Raw genomic sequence first — 13,697 nt, 5'->3', positions numbered from 1 at the left:
TGCGATATGGTACCTGGCGTTCCTCTCGGACACCGTCGTACTCCGAACTTGATTCTGTGGCCAGTAAAGTCCGGGCGGAGAGCCTCGTTCCGGTTACGCCGCAGTAGTCAGGTCTTAGCAAGTAAGGCCGACTGGTCAGACGGCTAAGGCATAAAGTTGAGACAGTTCCCGGGTTGCAGCTAAAAGGGATGGGATGTGCGCCACCGTGGGGGTCGGGGCAGAGGCTAGACACGCAGAGCGGGGAGGCATCGTTTATTGTTAGAAATGATTTGAGGTTGAACTCTGAGCTAATGTTCAGCTGATAAGGAAAAACGTGTCCAAGGTAGTAGGTACCTAGGTACCTAGGTAATTACGAGGTATCTAAACAAAGGGAATAGAAAGAATCCTCCTCAGAAACCCGCCCTGTCGTACATGCATGATACAACGCCCGGTGTCAATCTTGGGAAGTTTTACTGTTCTGATCCTGATTACATAGAAGCCACCCCCGTGATCCGAATGAACTCCTTCTGAACCTGAGCCCACACCTTCTGGGCGGTGCCATCTTTCCTGAACTTCTCCAAGAGCTGGTCTACCTTGACCGGTGCAGTCTCAGCGTGGTTGGTGATGGAGTAGACGCCACTGGCGAGGTTCCCGTCAGTCCCCTGCGCAACCTTGACACCCTCGGGCACCGGGACACCGGCGGCGCTACCGTCGCCGCCGCCGGGGAACCTGCCGCTCGTCGCAAAGAACAGCTGCCGCTCTCCGGCCTCGTCAAAGGGAGTGGCGAGAAAGGGCCCAATGACCAGGGTGACGGCCTCCCAGATGGCCTTCATGATGGCGAAAGTCAAGCCCTTGACATCATTGCCGATGTTGGTCTTGACAAAGCCTGGGTAGTCGTGGACGAACGAGACGCTCGGCGCGGTCTTGGCGATGGCCTCGAGCGAGAGGGTCATCATGGAGCAAAAGTGGCCGCGGCCGCTCGGGGTGAACATGTTGGTGGTTCGCCCGTCCAGGTCGTCCATGTTGATGGGGCCTTCCTTCGTGCCCGCCATGACGGACACGACGCGGCGCAGGTCGGTCGCCTTCTGCAATTGTGGGAGGAGGTTGACGGTAAAGCGGAGGCGGGCAAAGTATGCCACGGCGGTCGCGTAGTTGAGTCCTTCTTCAGTGTCTATAGGAGAGAAATGGGTCAGCTCGGCTTCCTTTGGGTGGGTTTAGTCCAACACGGCGTCGCGCACTCACCTTGGCCAGAAATCATTGTCCCGGTGCTCAGGAACAAAAGGTTGATGGCAGTTTCCTTTTCCTTGATCTGGCGACAGACATCGTCGACGGAACGGAGGAGGCTGACGTCGACGCTGATGAAGATGTACTCTCCGTCGGGGTTCAGCTTCTTCAATTCTGCGCGGACGCGGTCTCCGGACTGTTTGGATCGGCCAAGGAAGTAGATACGAGGCTTGATGGCATTTTTGGCGAACTGCCTCAGCGCCGACTCGCCGATGCCACTTGTGGCGCCGGCGAAAACAGCGACGAGACCCGGCCGGAGAGTGGTCGAAATCTTGGAGTTGGAAGACCGGATGTGCTCTAGAGAGGCCATTGTGAATTCGGGCTCGGGGTGTGTTTTTTTGAACGATGTCTTGTATTTTATTTTTATTTTTATTTTCGGATCGGATGGTGTGACAGTTGTGGTGTGGTGGGTGCTGTGCAGTGTGCGGGTGGTATTATTCGAAGAGAGAATCAGTAAAATAAAAGAATCACCCTGTGTTTGTCTCTGAAGGCTGAGGTGGCGTTTTTGGGCCGGAAGGAGAAAGACGATGGGGAAGGATAAACCAGAAGATAGAGCAGCAGAGTGTCGGGCTGCTGTGGTGGAATGTTTTAAGCCAGCAGTTACACAACATCAAAGAGCAACGGGCCGGACGCTGCTCCGCACCCGACCATAGCGGGCGCGCCGAGCAATTGCCCCGATTGCCGTTCCGGGGAGACCTTGACCGGCAATACAGCACCGTGATTGGTCAAGCGACAGCTGTGGCAAAGGCCGCTGCACCACCGGAGTCCGATTCCGTTTGGTGGTGATTTGTTTGCAACAGTTCTGAGTCAGTGTCTCAGGGGCGGAAGAGAAATTCCATTGAGCGGCACATGGGCGTCGTGTATAATTTACTTCTGAGGAATGTATTCAGTATATTTGACCGCATTTACCTCTTCATCTAACAAAATGGTGGCTGCTCAGGATCTACTTCAAAAATTCTAGGAATGCATCCACAAATGGCTTCTTAAAAACACCTTGAACTAGGTACCTAGTCATTAAACTGGGTGTGGTAACAAAGAGTCGAGAGCCCAAACCTACCCGCGCTACAAGGAGATTGGTTATTAACTTATTGGTTCGAGATGTCGGTTCTCGGTCGGAACACCTCCGACTTTCTTATTCCTGCTGCCACGCTTCACGCTGAACCCAACACGAAAGTTGAAACATGAACGGACAGAGCGGAAGAATACCATCACAGGGGTCGGCCTGCAAGTTCGTCACAAATTCCCATTCGTGGAGATAGCCAATATTAACATTGCTATCTCCGACAATATCTCAGTCCCCCAATCCCCCAATCTCCCAATCTCCCACCCAGCCACCAAACACCAGACCTCAGCCAGGACTCGGCGGCCGGCCTACGCACAAACCGTCTCCGTCACCGTCGCCACACTCGTCCCCGCAACCGTGGTATAATCCACCCGCGTGACCGGAAACTCCTGCGTATTGATATCCACCACCGCCGTGCCCGTCAGCGTCGAAACAGTATTATCAATCACTGTCACCGTCGTATACACCACCGTGCGCACCTCCACCGGCGGATACACCCGCGAGCCCTCGCCCGTCCCACTGCCCCCCTGCCTCCGCACCTTATCCCCCACAGCGCACGCTTTCGTCACCGTCTCCGTCGCCGTCACGGTGGTACTCGGCCTCCGGATCGTAAACGACGTGGTCGTCGTCGGGTGCGGGTTGCGGCTGTCGCAGACGGTGCGCGTGGTGGTGCCCGGGAAGACGACGCTGGTGTCGGTCACGATGGCCACCGAGTGCTTGGTCACGACAGACACCCCGGGGACGCTGAAGTATTCCCAGTCCTCGAGCGTGCGGGGCGGGGGGCTCGGGAAGGTCACCCCCGGGATGGTGGTCGAGCGCGTCGAGGTGGTGACGCACAGGCCGGTGGTGGTGGCCGTGTGCGCCCAGTTGGACCACGTCCAGGTGAGGTATTCCCAGTCGTGGTATTGAACCACGAGCGTGTTGAGGCAGTGGTAGGAGACGTAGGTGGCTAAGGGGGTGGTGGCGGTGACGGTGGGGAGGTAGAACTCGTATTGGGTCTGGAGGGGGCGGTTGGTGTCGGTTACTGTGATGGTGCTGCGCGCTGTGACGGTTGATGTGGATACCGTGGGCTCATGGTCCTCGGGCGGGTAGCTGTAGTCGAAGGTGATGCAGGACGAGGTGATGGTGCTGATGAAGGGCGGCGGGCCGGTTGTGGTCGTCCATCCGGCGTCTCTTGTGATGGTTGGGTCCCGGGGGTTGACCGTGATCGTGGCGGGCTCTATCCAAGTGGTTGTGGTGGTCGTTGAACTTGCGTGGTCCCGTTCGACAACAGGTTTGGCTTTGAGGGGGCTGGCCGAAATGAGGGTGGCAAGCTGGAGCAAGCACGCCCCCAGGGTGAAAACGGGACCTTGAGTCCTCGCCATGTTGATGCAAGTCAAGTCGTGGATCGACAATTGGTGACGGCGTGGAGTTGATCGCGGTGGAGAAAAAGGCTCACAGGGATCAAGGCGACGATCCTTTAAGCTTCTTAAAGAACTACCATCGTGCCTGATGGTCCTAATGCCTTCTTTGCCTAGACTACCAACTCTCGAAGCAAATGGTGGTTGCTTAGTCCTGCCATGTAGCAGCGACTGCTTACCCTCCGATGAGTAACCGTGTTTTGGTGGTAAGTACCACGGCATTTATTAGCCGAATACTACACCTGCTGCACGGTATTTTACTCAAGTTGGGCCAAACCTCCCAAGTTCTTGAGAATGGCAACTAAGTTGAGTGGGGACCGGAGTGCATCTCTCCGTTAACCTCTCAGGGGTTGACCAACTTCAGTTAACTCCGAACCTTCACACAGATCGAAGAACACGCATGGAATGTTGAAATCCAAACACCAGGTCTGGAACAATTCACAAAGGCATCCATGCTAAATAAGGAGGCGTATTCGAGCGGGTTGCGCGTCAAGTGCTCCTCAAAGCTGTCAATAGGGGTAGTCGAGTTAGCCTACCCTACAACACTGCCTTCATCAATTGAGCCTCCCCTCTCACGTATGAGTTATTTCTGCTAACACTCAAAGGCAGACGGAATTGCGTGTACTGATCACGCGAGCCTACTGTACCTGCCCGTCTGGGGGACCGACCCCCTCCGAGAAACAGTTCCCGGGCATGGGTGTAACCAGAAGCCAGGCCCATTCATTGGCGGGCTCGTATAGCTAGACGCCTAACTCTGTCTAACCACAGCCAACATGTCTCGGCGGACTGGCGGAGGGCTTTTGTTCTTGACTGAACCTCTTGCCAGATCAAGGAAGAAGATTCATTCAATCTTGGGACAACTGATGCCATCGCGCCGTTTATTACTCCCCTTGTAAAAGGCCATTGCTTCGAGGTTGCAGCACTCAGTGGCGCTCACATACAGTCTGGAGCCTGGGGGATAATAGACCCCATTCGTTTACGGCGGTCACTTCTTGGAGGAGTGTGCAAGTCAAACTTGAAATCTTGAATGGGTCGTGCACGAGAGATACTCGTTCCTCCGTTTCCAGTTGTAGTTGTCGATGCTGACGTAAAAATTATGGTAAGCGGAGATCAAGTGAGCCAAGTACATATCACACAAAACGGATCTTATTGTCATCAAGGCTTACGGTCGCCTAAGGCCGTATCAGGTATCCCAAGCCTTGTGGCTGGCCCGGAACAGCGGAAATTGTTGGCATACAAAATGACCTAGGTAATTTAGGTACTGTGTGTGAAATGGAAGAGAGTCCATGACATGTTACTGTGGAAAAGAAGCTGGCTGCAACTGTCGGGTTGATTGCGAATGTGGCCTGCAACTGCAAGCAAACTCTAGCAACTGAAAGGCTCTAGCAATCGAAAGGCGGCATCGGTGCTGAATCACCGAAAACATGGTGACGATGGCCAAAGTAGATGGCTTAGATCTTCTCTTCACCCTGGCCCTTGTCCTCCTTTTCGTCCATCGCCTCCTCCTTTTCTTCCTTCACCTCCTCCTTTTCTTCCTTCGCCTCCCTACCTTCGCCGGCCGTCGTCGGGATCTTCACGGCGACCTCGTCCTCTTTCATCTTCCCCACCACGAGTTCTCTGTCGGCTGTCTCCTCTGAGACCCCAGTGGGGGTAACACTGTCATCAACCTCCACCTTCGCATCCTCTACCAGCTTTTCGCCCTTCTCCACGAGTGCCTGCTTATCCTTAAGTTGAATGGACAGGACGCTCTCGCCATGATGATCTGTGGCCTTGGCACCGCCGTTGTCGGTTTCAGGGATGGCCTCCTTGTCAGTGCCGCCATCACCATCCTCGAGCTCCTTAGCACTACCCCCCTTGGTGTCTTCCACCTTCACCACTTCGGTCTTGTCACCATCCTTGAGCTCTGTAGTACCACCCCCCTTGGTATCCTTCACGTGGTCTTCCACCTTCACCACTTCGGTCTTGATCTCATTGTCCACCCCCGCGTCGTTATCAACCGCGGTATGGACGACATCACCGCCACTGTCTGTATCCGCGCCGATGTCAGGGACTGCCTCTTTCGCGGCGTCGTCGCTACCGCCCTCCTTGGACTCTGACTTGTGCTCCTGGACCTCGTCTAGGGGTTGGGCCGTTTCAGCTCCATCAACCCTATCCCCGTCCTGAACAGGGCCAGTATCTTTATGTTCGAATTCGATCATCGCGGTGACGCTGGCAAGAATCTCTACAACAGCTTCGGTGCTTAGCTCGAGCACCACATCGGCGGCCTTCGTCGCATCCGAAGCCTGTGACGCGGCGGGACGACGTCTGATGTCGGGGGCCGGGCGCCACTCCGGGTCGCCTTTTTCGACTCTCATCAACTTGACAGCAGCCCTGTTTAATCCTGGAAGTTAGCAATCTGTTGCAGTCAAGGGCTTGCTACGTGAAGGTGTTCTAGTGAGGATAAATGTGGCATAATATGGATTCGAGATAACACCCGCCTCGTGGTCTAGGAGTCATCCACAAAAGGCCTGCCAGGAAAAGCACCTACCACTCGTGGCCAATATCGCTGGACCACTTCTTATCATGCATCTTGCGGGCCAAGTCGAGCGAGTTGGCGGCAAAAAGCTCGATCTCCTCAATGAGAAACCAAGCGACAAACTTGAAGCCGGTTGAGTTCGAATCATTCCTATAGCCTGCAAAGACGGCGAGGGGGTCGACAAAGACGGGGGTGTACTTGATACTGGGGGTGTCGACGCTGGCGAACAGGGGAGGCTCGTGGCTCACGGACATCCAGTCGCCCGGGAGAATCAGAGAGGAAATCTGACCCTCCGAGTCAAAGATCTCCACATCCGGGCCGTCCTCGACGCCGTAGCGGTTAAACTTGATGGACTGAGTCAGCTCGGCGGTGGTGCGGTCCATCAACTCCTCCTGGCCCATTTCCTTGTGGTTCTCAAGAAGGAGGGACTTCTTCTCGGCATATTCCGGCAACAGATGGAGGTTCGATTTGACGTAGATGATGTTCTTATCCATCCATTGGGGCTGTGTCTGGACGTGGACGATGGCGAAGGAGACGCCATCCGGCTTCTCCTCACCGCTGTTGATGGTGCTCATCCGGCTGCGGTCGTAGCCAGTAGCGGAAGGATTGAAGTGACTAAAAATGTGCTTCGGCAAGACTCTATTCAGCTGCAATTAGCGATCTATGTTCAGTGTTGCCGCACGCAAGAGGCGGGCGATTCAACACCACCAACACACAGCCGTGGACTCGAGGGAGCAAGCCCACGCTTGCACGAATCACGAGGGCCATAGAAGACACTTGGGCTACTTACCCTCCGCCAATGAGTGCGGCCTTGGGAAGCTGAGGCCCCTCAAAGATCGAGGTGCCAGAACTATTTGCGACGCTGGGAAGGTTGCGGTTGCGGTTGCCATGGGAAGCACTGCGGAAACCACCACGATTGCCGCCACGGCCACCGCGGCGGGCGCCTCGATTCGAATATGAACCGCGATACATATTGAATATGCTGGAATCGAAGAAAATCAACGTCTTGGTTGAGGTTTTGGGTTCTAGAAATCAATGCCCGGCCGACTGCCAGAAAAATGGGACGCGATGGGGCTCGAAAGTAACCAGCCAAACTCACAAACAGCCCAGCAGAAAAAAGTAACTGGGGTCTGACAGAGTCCCAGTCTGTTTGTGCCGAGAGGAAGAGGGAGAAGTGAAAATTCGATGCGGGTCTCCGAGGTAAAAACTACACGGCCTACCTAAGGAAACCGCAAGTGAATTCTCTCTCATGGAGAAGCACCCTGACAACTTGGGTATCGACAAAATTTGCAGAAAGGCACATGTGAGGTGAACGAGGGGCTAATTATGCGGGTTCAAAGGGAATCAAATTGTCCTCGCCACGGAAGGCACCATGCCTGGGGAATGTGGCATACAGATATCACGGCAGGTACGAACAACACCAGTTGGAGCCAGTCATTGCCAATTCACACTTCAGTTACCTGTTAACTAGTGCCTGCCTTGGTATATGTATGGAAGTGGTTGGGGGGGCCAGTACCTATTTGAACACGGTTAGATAGGGGATGATGATTTGGGGACCTTGACAAAGGTTGTTTGTTTATAGTAAAAGGGGTGTGCTGACACTGGTTCACGTGCCTCCTTGAATGTCTTCTCCAAAATTGAATGACTCGAAACTTTACCCAGACAAATGACAAGGTTCATGGGGAACCACGTAGAACTGGAAAGGGTGGAAATAGAACGGAAGGGAGGACAGAGAAGGTCAAAGGGCTGGGCACTAAATGTTTGCGTCAAGGACAACCCCAGAGAGAAGACAAGACTCTGGATTTGTTTTCCAACTAGGCTCCATGGAGTGCGCCTAAGGCTCATAAAACAGGAGGAAATGGCCTGTCGCCAAATACGTATATCATGATAAACCCCAATAAATCGGTCCACGCCCGCTCCCAACCCTGATAGAGCGGTGTGGACGAAATGCAGAGCAAGTCCAACCATGCAGTACCCTTCCTCAACTCCTTTTCTCCCGAGAGTCTGTCCACCCAATTGCCGCTGGCCTAGAACACCGTCCCGTCGCTGTCAATGAGAATGGGCGGTTCCTTGGTATTCGGCCGGCTGACTTCGGCAATTTCTCGCCCTCCCTGAAAACGATATTAGTAGTTGACACCGGAACGATGTGGATAAGTGAATACGAACCTTCCAGCTCCCGGCCTCCAGCACTTGCGCCAAGCTGAGCTCATGCCCGGCCAGCTCGGTCCTCAGCGCCTTGTTCACATCGGTAGTCAACATATCCAGGAAGCCCACCGTGACACCGCGCCACTCAACGATAACATCATCGCCAGGGTCAAACATGGGCGCAACCTCAACGCCCCCAGTCCCAGTACGTTGTGAGTACTCAGTATAGTGCTGCAGGCCGCGTTCCTGGTCCTCGGGCTTGAGCGTGAGCACACCGAGATCGACGAAAAGCCCGCCGTTCCGGTATTCGGGCAACCCAGTGAGAAGTTCCTGGCCCGCGAATTGGATCTTCATGATGCTCTGCATCGGTTGCATGAGGGAGTATGTGAGCCACTGAGTGAGCTTATGGAAGGGAAGGATGCTCTCCCACGGCGCAATGCCGTTGGATTGGCCGGTCGCGTTGGGGAAGGGCGAGAATGTCGGGCTGCTGGGTGATTGCGCGGGTTGTGGCATCGAGCTGCAGGGCCAGGCGTCACCGAGCGAAACACCGTTGATGGCCGTCCGAGATGGGGGCCAGATGGGGTTAAGCCCGTTCATGAGGACGTTCCAGAGCACCGGCATGGGGACAATAATCACACTCGAAGCTTGCGTCGATGGGTGGGAGAGAATGTGGTCTGGAATCTGTCGTTAGCACGGTGGTCGGGATGAAGCATTCTTGGGAGATCCTTACCAAGCATGTTGCCTGGCCGGCCATCTTCGCCGAAGAACTCCTTGTTCTCCAGGGCCCTCCCGAGGCGGATGAGAAGTTGCGCCCTGCCTTCGATACCAGCCATCTCGTTCCCAGGTCCCGACTGCAACCCCTGGGCGAGTTTCTCCACTGTTAGTTGCCGCAGGCCCTCCCTGTCGACCTGGTACTTGTTGCTGCTTCCCGAGAAGAGGCCCTATGGCGGAGGTTAACATGCGTTGAATGGGAGATTTGCCGGTCTTAGGTTGAGTGGACTCACGGTCTTGAACATATCTAGGGTCGCAACAGCGATGCCCTCAGACCGCCTGTAGACTCGGCCGTTTTCCACGCTCTTGTAACTCCACTCTGTGCCAGCACCAGCATCCAGCAGCACGCTGACCAGGAAAAGATCAAGAATCCGCTTGCACTTCTCGGTGTTGTCAATCTCCTCCGGCCATGTTGCCAAAAGGTGGGCGATTCTGTCGCGCCCACCGACGCCGAAATGCTGGTATCGGCCATGCCCAGGAATACTCGTGAAGGGCGCATCGTAATCGCGCTGTCGTATCACGGTCAGTTATCTATGCAGCGCCCGAGTCGAGGGCCAGCGGGGTCAAAGACAACCCTGTGGACCCCTCTCTTGTGCCCAACCCAGAGAAGACCTACCTTGATGATATTCGCAACAAACGAGACAACATCGGGGAACTTTTGCATATCCACATCAAAATGGCGCAGGTCGTTTTTGCATGCTTTCGCCGTCACGATCTTGCATCGTTCTCGTACAGCCCCCAAGCTGCGCAGGTAGCCGGCGGGGTCGAGCTGCGGGTCTGGCGGCCTCGGCATCGTGACACTGGACATCGGGCCGGGAGAGAAGGGAGTGAGCGGGGTTCCGGGGCCGCCGGTGCTCGTGGTGCCAGCCGATGTGCGGTTCATCATGCGTGCGCTTGTGTTGATGGGAGTGATGATGCTCGAGGACCCTGATGTAAGGGACGATTTTGACTGTGAGTTGGAGAGGGTTGGTTGTGGGTTGCTCGCCGCCTTCGGCGCCCGCTCCCTCCTCGAAAATAAGCCCATGTCTGCTGCTGTGGTACGTGGATGCCGTTCCAGTGGTCGGCCAGTGGCGCGCGATCGGCAGGTAGCGGCGGTCTGCAGGTGGCCGTCTCGGGATTTGACAGCGGGGGCTCAGGAGCTCTCGTGACGCGGTGGGGTAGAGACAAGCGGCGCCGGAGGGGGCTGCGATTGGACAGGCGAGGGTCTGGGCCTGACGGTGAAGTTGTAGTGCTGGTAAAGGAGGTCAACCAACCTGCGTTGTCAGTGCAGGGAAAGTGTTCGTTGTTTAGGATTCGATTCAGGTGAGGGTGTGTCGGGTCTTTGTCGCATCGGCTGCGGGTTGTGGTCTGTTTTGTGGCCTTAGGAGCATTCAATAGTGCAAAGAAACCGGAACCAGGGGGTTGTCGGCCGCAGGGGTGGTCGGGACGACTAGGCAATTGTTGCCGTTGGTTGGGACGCTGGCAGGAGAAAGGGCAAAAGTCAACAACAGAAGCGGCGAGGTCGCAATGGAACAAGCCCGTGGGTCGTGGGCCCCTTCTTCACATGGATCGATGGGTGGAAACCAAGCCTCGAACCCGCCAAGATGAACCTGGAAGCTCGGGATGAGGAGGGGTAAGGTGGGGTCCCCCAGGGCTGCCCTGGGAGCCTGTGCGCCTTCCCTCTCTGTGCCTCTGGGCGCGCAGCTAGACCCTGGCGTCCTCGCCCAGGGCATGTGGCTGCATGAGACGGGAAATTGGAGGGGAGATGCAGAATGGGTATGTACCTAAAATAAAGAGGAAAGGCGTGCCAAAGAGCCAAAAGTCGAAATGGCTTTTCTCAACGCTGAATTCTCAGCGCCGCTGACTCGGAGACTCGGTCGCTTCTTCCCGTTTTCCCGCTCGTTTAAGTTTTCCCCTGCTGGCAAGTTTCTTTTTTTTTTTTCCTTTCTTTTTTTTCTGTTCGTTTCTTTGGTGGGCCTTTGCGAGACGTGCCTTTTCGAGCCCACGGACTTCTCCCTGTTGGATCCTCGCGCTATGTTCACGGAATGGCCCTCGTTCGCAAAGCCGATGGGTGTTTTGGACTTGGCAGAGAGCGATGCTGCCCAAGGTGCCAGGGGAGAGTGTTGTCCTCGGACCCGATCGATCGAACGAGCGATAGGCTGATCGGCCGCAATAACTCGCCCCTGAAGAAAAGTTTGGATTACCCGCGCCCGCAAGGACCAGGGATGCTGAGTGAGGGTCTGAGGGACCTTTCCAAGGCAATTTTGGGTCTCCACGAAGACCTCAATGGGCGAAAACAGCCCTCTTTATCAACTTACACACATCCCCCTCGACTCTGCAGTTCGATGCGTCGGGCAAGCCCCTGAGCTTCCCCTCTGACACACAAGAAAGACACCTGACCCTCCCGGCGCGAGCTAACGCGCATCGCTGAGCCAGCGATTCAAATGCCATGGAAGGATTTCTAGCGGTCGAGAACCACTGGAAAGCCCCGCCAATGCCTCCCAGACGATTGAACACCCCTGCAAGCCATCGCCGGGGAACATTCCAGTTGGGCCTCCAAAAATGGCGCCGCAACCGGGCCACAACGTGGTGAGGGTGCCCCTGTCTGAAACTTTGGCTTTTCTGCAGGTACGGCGCAACGTCAACCCACCATCACAGAGCAGCCTGGATTGATGCAATCCTCTGAGGATGTCACACTGCGACGGTGCTCTGCCTGAATTGGGTGTCTCTGGACGGCCCGGTAGAGTGAGGATCTTTGAAAACGTTGCAGCCTGTTCACTTTGGTCGCTCGGTGACCAGGATCGTTCGGGATGGGCATCCGTCGGTGTATGTGTGCTAGGTATGTCCTTTGGCAGTCAAATGCTGTCCCGGGAAATCCTCGCTTCTGCTTCCACGGGCATTCGGGACTTGAGCGAGCAAGCGTCGGTCCCCCCGCCCAGCTCAGAACAAGCACTCGAGATCAACCTGTACTTCTGCGCGCTCCGTGCAACAAACATCTGTCAGACGCCGGTCGTCTTGGAACTTCCGACTTGGGCTCGCACTAGGGGCGCTAACGATCCGAAAACAACGCGCCGAACCCACCGGTGTGGTTTGCTCCCTGTTTGCGGCACTAAAACAATGCTTTGGGCCACACTCCGGGCCCAAGAGAAGCTAGAATCAATCTAGAAACATCAGCGAGTTTGTCATGGGCTCCATCCACGGCCCCCGGAGTCAATCCGTGGCCAACCCGGCGGCCCCTATTCCATTCTTGACACCTCTTTTGTCGTCCCCCGCTCTGGCCGAAGAAACACACTAATGACGACGACTGACGAAACGAATTGGCTTTGCGGTGGTGCCAAGAGAATCCGTCCGCAAGCTTTGCCCGCCGTCGGCCCGCTCGTGGCCCGATCGCTGTCGATCTCCGAGGTATTTGTTGTTTTGCTGCGTTGCTGCTGGAAAGGACCAGTTGTGCTTCAACTTGACTAGTTAGTTAGTTCCTCACCACCGGTTTCGTGTGGCGCCGCTGGTGGGATTGGGACCGGCCTCGCCGGCCCAGGAGCGCCCTCTCGTGCAAAAACCGCTTCCTCTCCCCATTCCTTTACGGGCATTTAATTCCAGGTTGTGTTGGCACCGCACTGCTGATTCAGTACGCAGGTCCCTACGATGTGGCTATGTGCTATTAAGCAGTTATTCCATACCGCCCGAATTTCCCTCGGCGCAGGGGCGTCACAGGCGTGCATACGACACAAGAAAGCCGCCCAGAGCCCCTCCTCTCGGCCAAGAGCAAAATCGGATCGACACACCCGAGTCTCTGTATCTGGCAGTGAGGCGTCTTCGAGGCGGGCCCGGGCTGGGGACACAACCCCGTTCTGGGCCCGAGAGTTTACCCATCCGAGGTGCAGAGCCGGAGAGATAACAAGAGAGAAGCACCAGGACGATCTGCTTTTTAGCATGCATTTCCTTGCCCGTTCCTCCCATGATCGGCCCTCTGCGGCCCACATGCATGACAGGGGGTGTGGGACTCGACCCGCAAACCTTTCCCACCAGACCAGCCCACATGCCCAGGCGGTGCACGGAGACGGGGAGCATTGTTGGAGGCCCATCACTTCATCGTTCCCCTCTTCAGCACAATCCTGTGAGCGGTAGGGGATGGATCGGCTGACAGGAAGCCCCTCTGTACAATGCCACCCCAAGGCTCACGAAGGATGCAGAGGGCAAAAGCTGACTTCCAGAACGTTTCATGACTGCACCGTGGGGGGTAAAATGTGCGTAGATAAGACCAAGGACTCAATTTTGTGGTTCCCGGCTTCAACAACAAAAGATGAGAAATGCAACACGTCAATAAGTGCATTCTAGTTATGGACGTGAGAGAACAAGCAGTGCCATTGACGTACAAACCCAGACGCAAACATTAACTATCTCAGCCCCCTAGTTACTCCCTGTCCTGCTACGACACGACTTGTGCTGAGTAGCAGGCCGTCGTCTAATGCAAATGATGCCGCCAGGTATCGCCGTCTGCCCCCCAACCCTTGACCCGAAGACCCGAAGTGCCATTCGTGTAGCCGCAGCACTAGAATACAGA

The 13,697-nt window shown here is 55.7% G+C and overlaps 5 protein-coding genes across 5 annotated transcripts; all 5 read right to left on the bottom strand.

Annotated features, from left to right (window-relative positions):
* Positions 1-238: 238 nt before the first annotated feature.
* On the bottom strand, positions 239-1,810 carry F5144DRAFT_505963 (uncharacterized protein). Its single transcript, XM_066786458.1, has 2 exons — positions 1,222-1,810; positions 239-1,150 (listed from the first exon to the last, which is right to left on the bottom strand). The coding sequence occupies exons 1-2, from the start codon at positions 1,571-1,573 to the stop codon at positions 468-470; spliced, it is 1,035 nt and encodes a 344-aa protein (XP_066646591.1). The 5' UTR covers positions 1,574-1,810; the 3' UTR covers positions 239-467.
* A 791-nt stretch (positions 1,811-2,601) lies between these two features.
* F5144DRAFT_562340 (uncharacterized protein) lies at positions 2,602-4,443 on the bottom strand. The gene is made up of 2 exons (XM_066788313.1): positions 4,336-4,443; positions 2,602-4,252 (listed from the first exon to the last, which is right to left on the bottom strand). The coding sequence occupies exon 2, from the start codon at positions 3,946-3,948 to the stop codon at positions 2,635-2,637; it is 1,314 nt and encodes a 437-aa protein (XP_066646590.1). The 5' UTR covers positions 3,949-4,252; positions 4,336-4,443; the 3' UTR covers positions 2,602-2,634.
* A 734-nt stretch (positions 4,444-5,177) lies between these two features.
* On the bottom strand, positions 5,178-7,218 carry F5144DRAFT_641677 (uncharacterized protein; the record flags this gene model as incomplete). Its single annotated transcript, XM_066792775.1, has 4 exons — positions 7,032-7,218; positions 6,254-6,856; positions 5,661-6,096; positions 5,178-5,594 (listed from the first exon to the last, which is right to left on the bottom strand). The coding sequence occupies exons 1-4, from the start codon at positions 7,211-7,213 to the stop codon at positions 5,178-5,180; spliced, it is 1,638 nt and encodes a 545-aa protein (XP_066646589.1). The 5' UTR covers positions 7,214-7,218.
* A 1,050-nt stretch (positions 7,219-8,268) lies between these two features.
* F5144DRAFT_590415 (uncharacterized protein) lies at positions 8,269-10,043 on the bottom strand (the record flags this gene model as incomplete). Its single annotated transcript, XM_066790153.1, has 5 exons — positions 8,269-8,352; positions 8,408-9,060; positions 9,117-9,327; positions 9,391-9,666; positions 9,774-10,043. 5 exons carry the CDS (start codon positions 10,041-10,043, stop codon positions 8,269-8,271), a joined length of 1,494 nt encoding a protein of 497 aa, XP_066646588.1.
* A 2,469-nt stretch (positions 10,044-12,512) lies between these two features.
* Positions 12,513-13,458, bottom strand: F5144DRAFT_120192 (uncharacterized protein). Its single transcript, XM_066782207.1, has one exon. It carries the CDS (start codon positions 13,216-13,218, stop codon positions 12,724-12,726), a length of 495 nt encoding a protein of 164 aa, XP_066646587.1. The 5' UTR covers positions 13,219-13,458; the 3' UTR covers positions 12,513-12,723.
* Between the last annotated feature and the right edge of the window lie 239 nt (positions 13,459-13,697).

This window comes from Chaetomium tenue (assembly GCF_020726465.1).
Source record: "Chaetomium tenue strain MPI-SDFR-AT-0079 chromosome Unknown F5144scaffold_2, whole genome shotgun sequence".
Taxonomy (NCBI): domain Eukaryota; kingdom Fungi; phylum Ascomycota; class Sordariomycetes; order Sordariales; family Chaetomiaceae; genus Chaetomium; species Chaetomium tenue.
Note: the sequence above shows the minus strand (reverse complement) of the source record. Positions and strands in the feature narration are given on the sequence as shown.

Coding starts and splice junctions, on each gene's coding strand:
- F5144DRAFT_562340 (XM_066788313.1), bottom strand. CDS start 3,948: ATGCCGTGGTACTTACCACCAAAACACGGTTACTCATCGGAGGGTAAG.
- F5144DRAFT_120192 (XM_066782207.1), bottom strand. CDS start 13,218: ATGGGCCTCCAACAATGCTCCCCGTCTCCGTGCACCGCCTGGGCATGT.
- F5144DRAFT_505963 (XM_066786458.1), bottom strand. CDS start 1,573: ATGGCCTCTCTAGAGCACATCCGGTCTTCCAACTCCAAGATTTCGACC. Junction 1,151..1,221: donor GACAATGATTTCTGGCCAAG/GTGAGTGCGCGA, acceptor TCTCTCCTATAG/ACACTGAAGAAGGACTCAAC.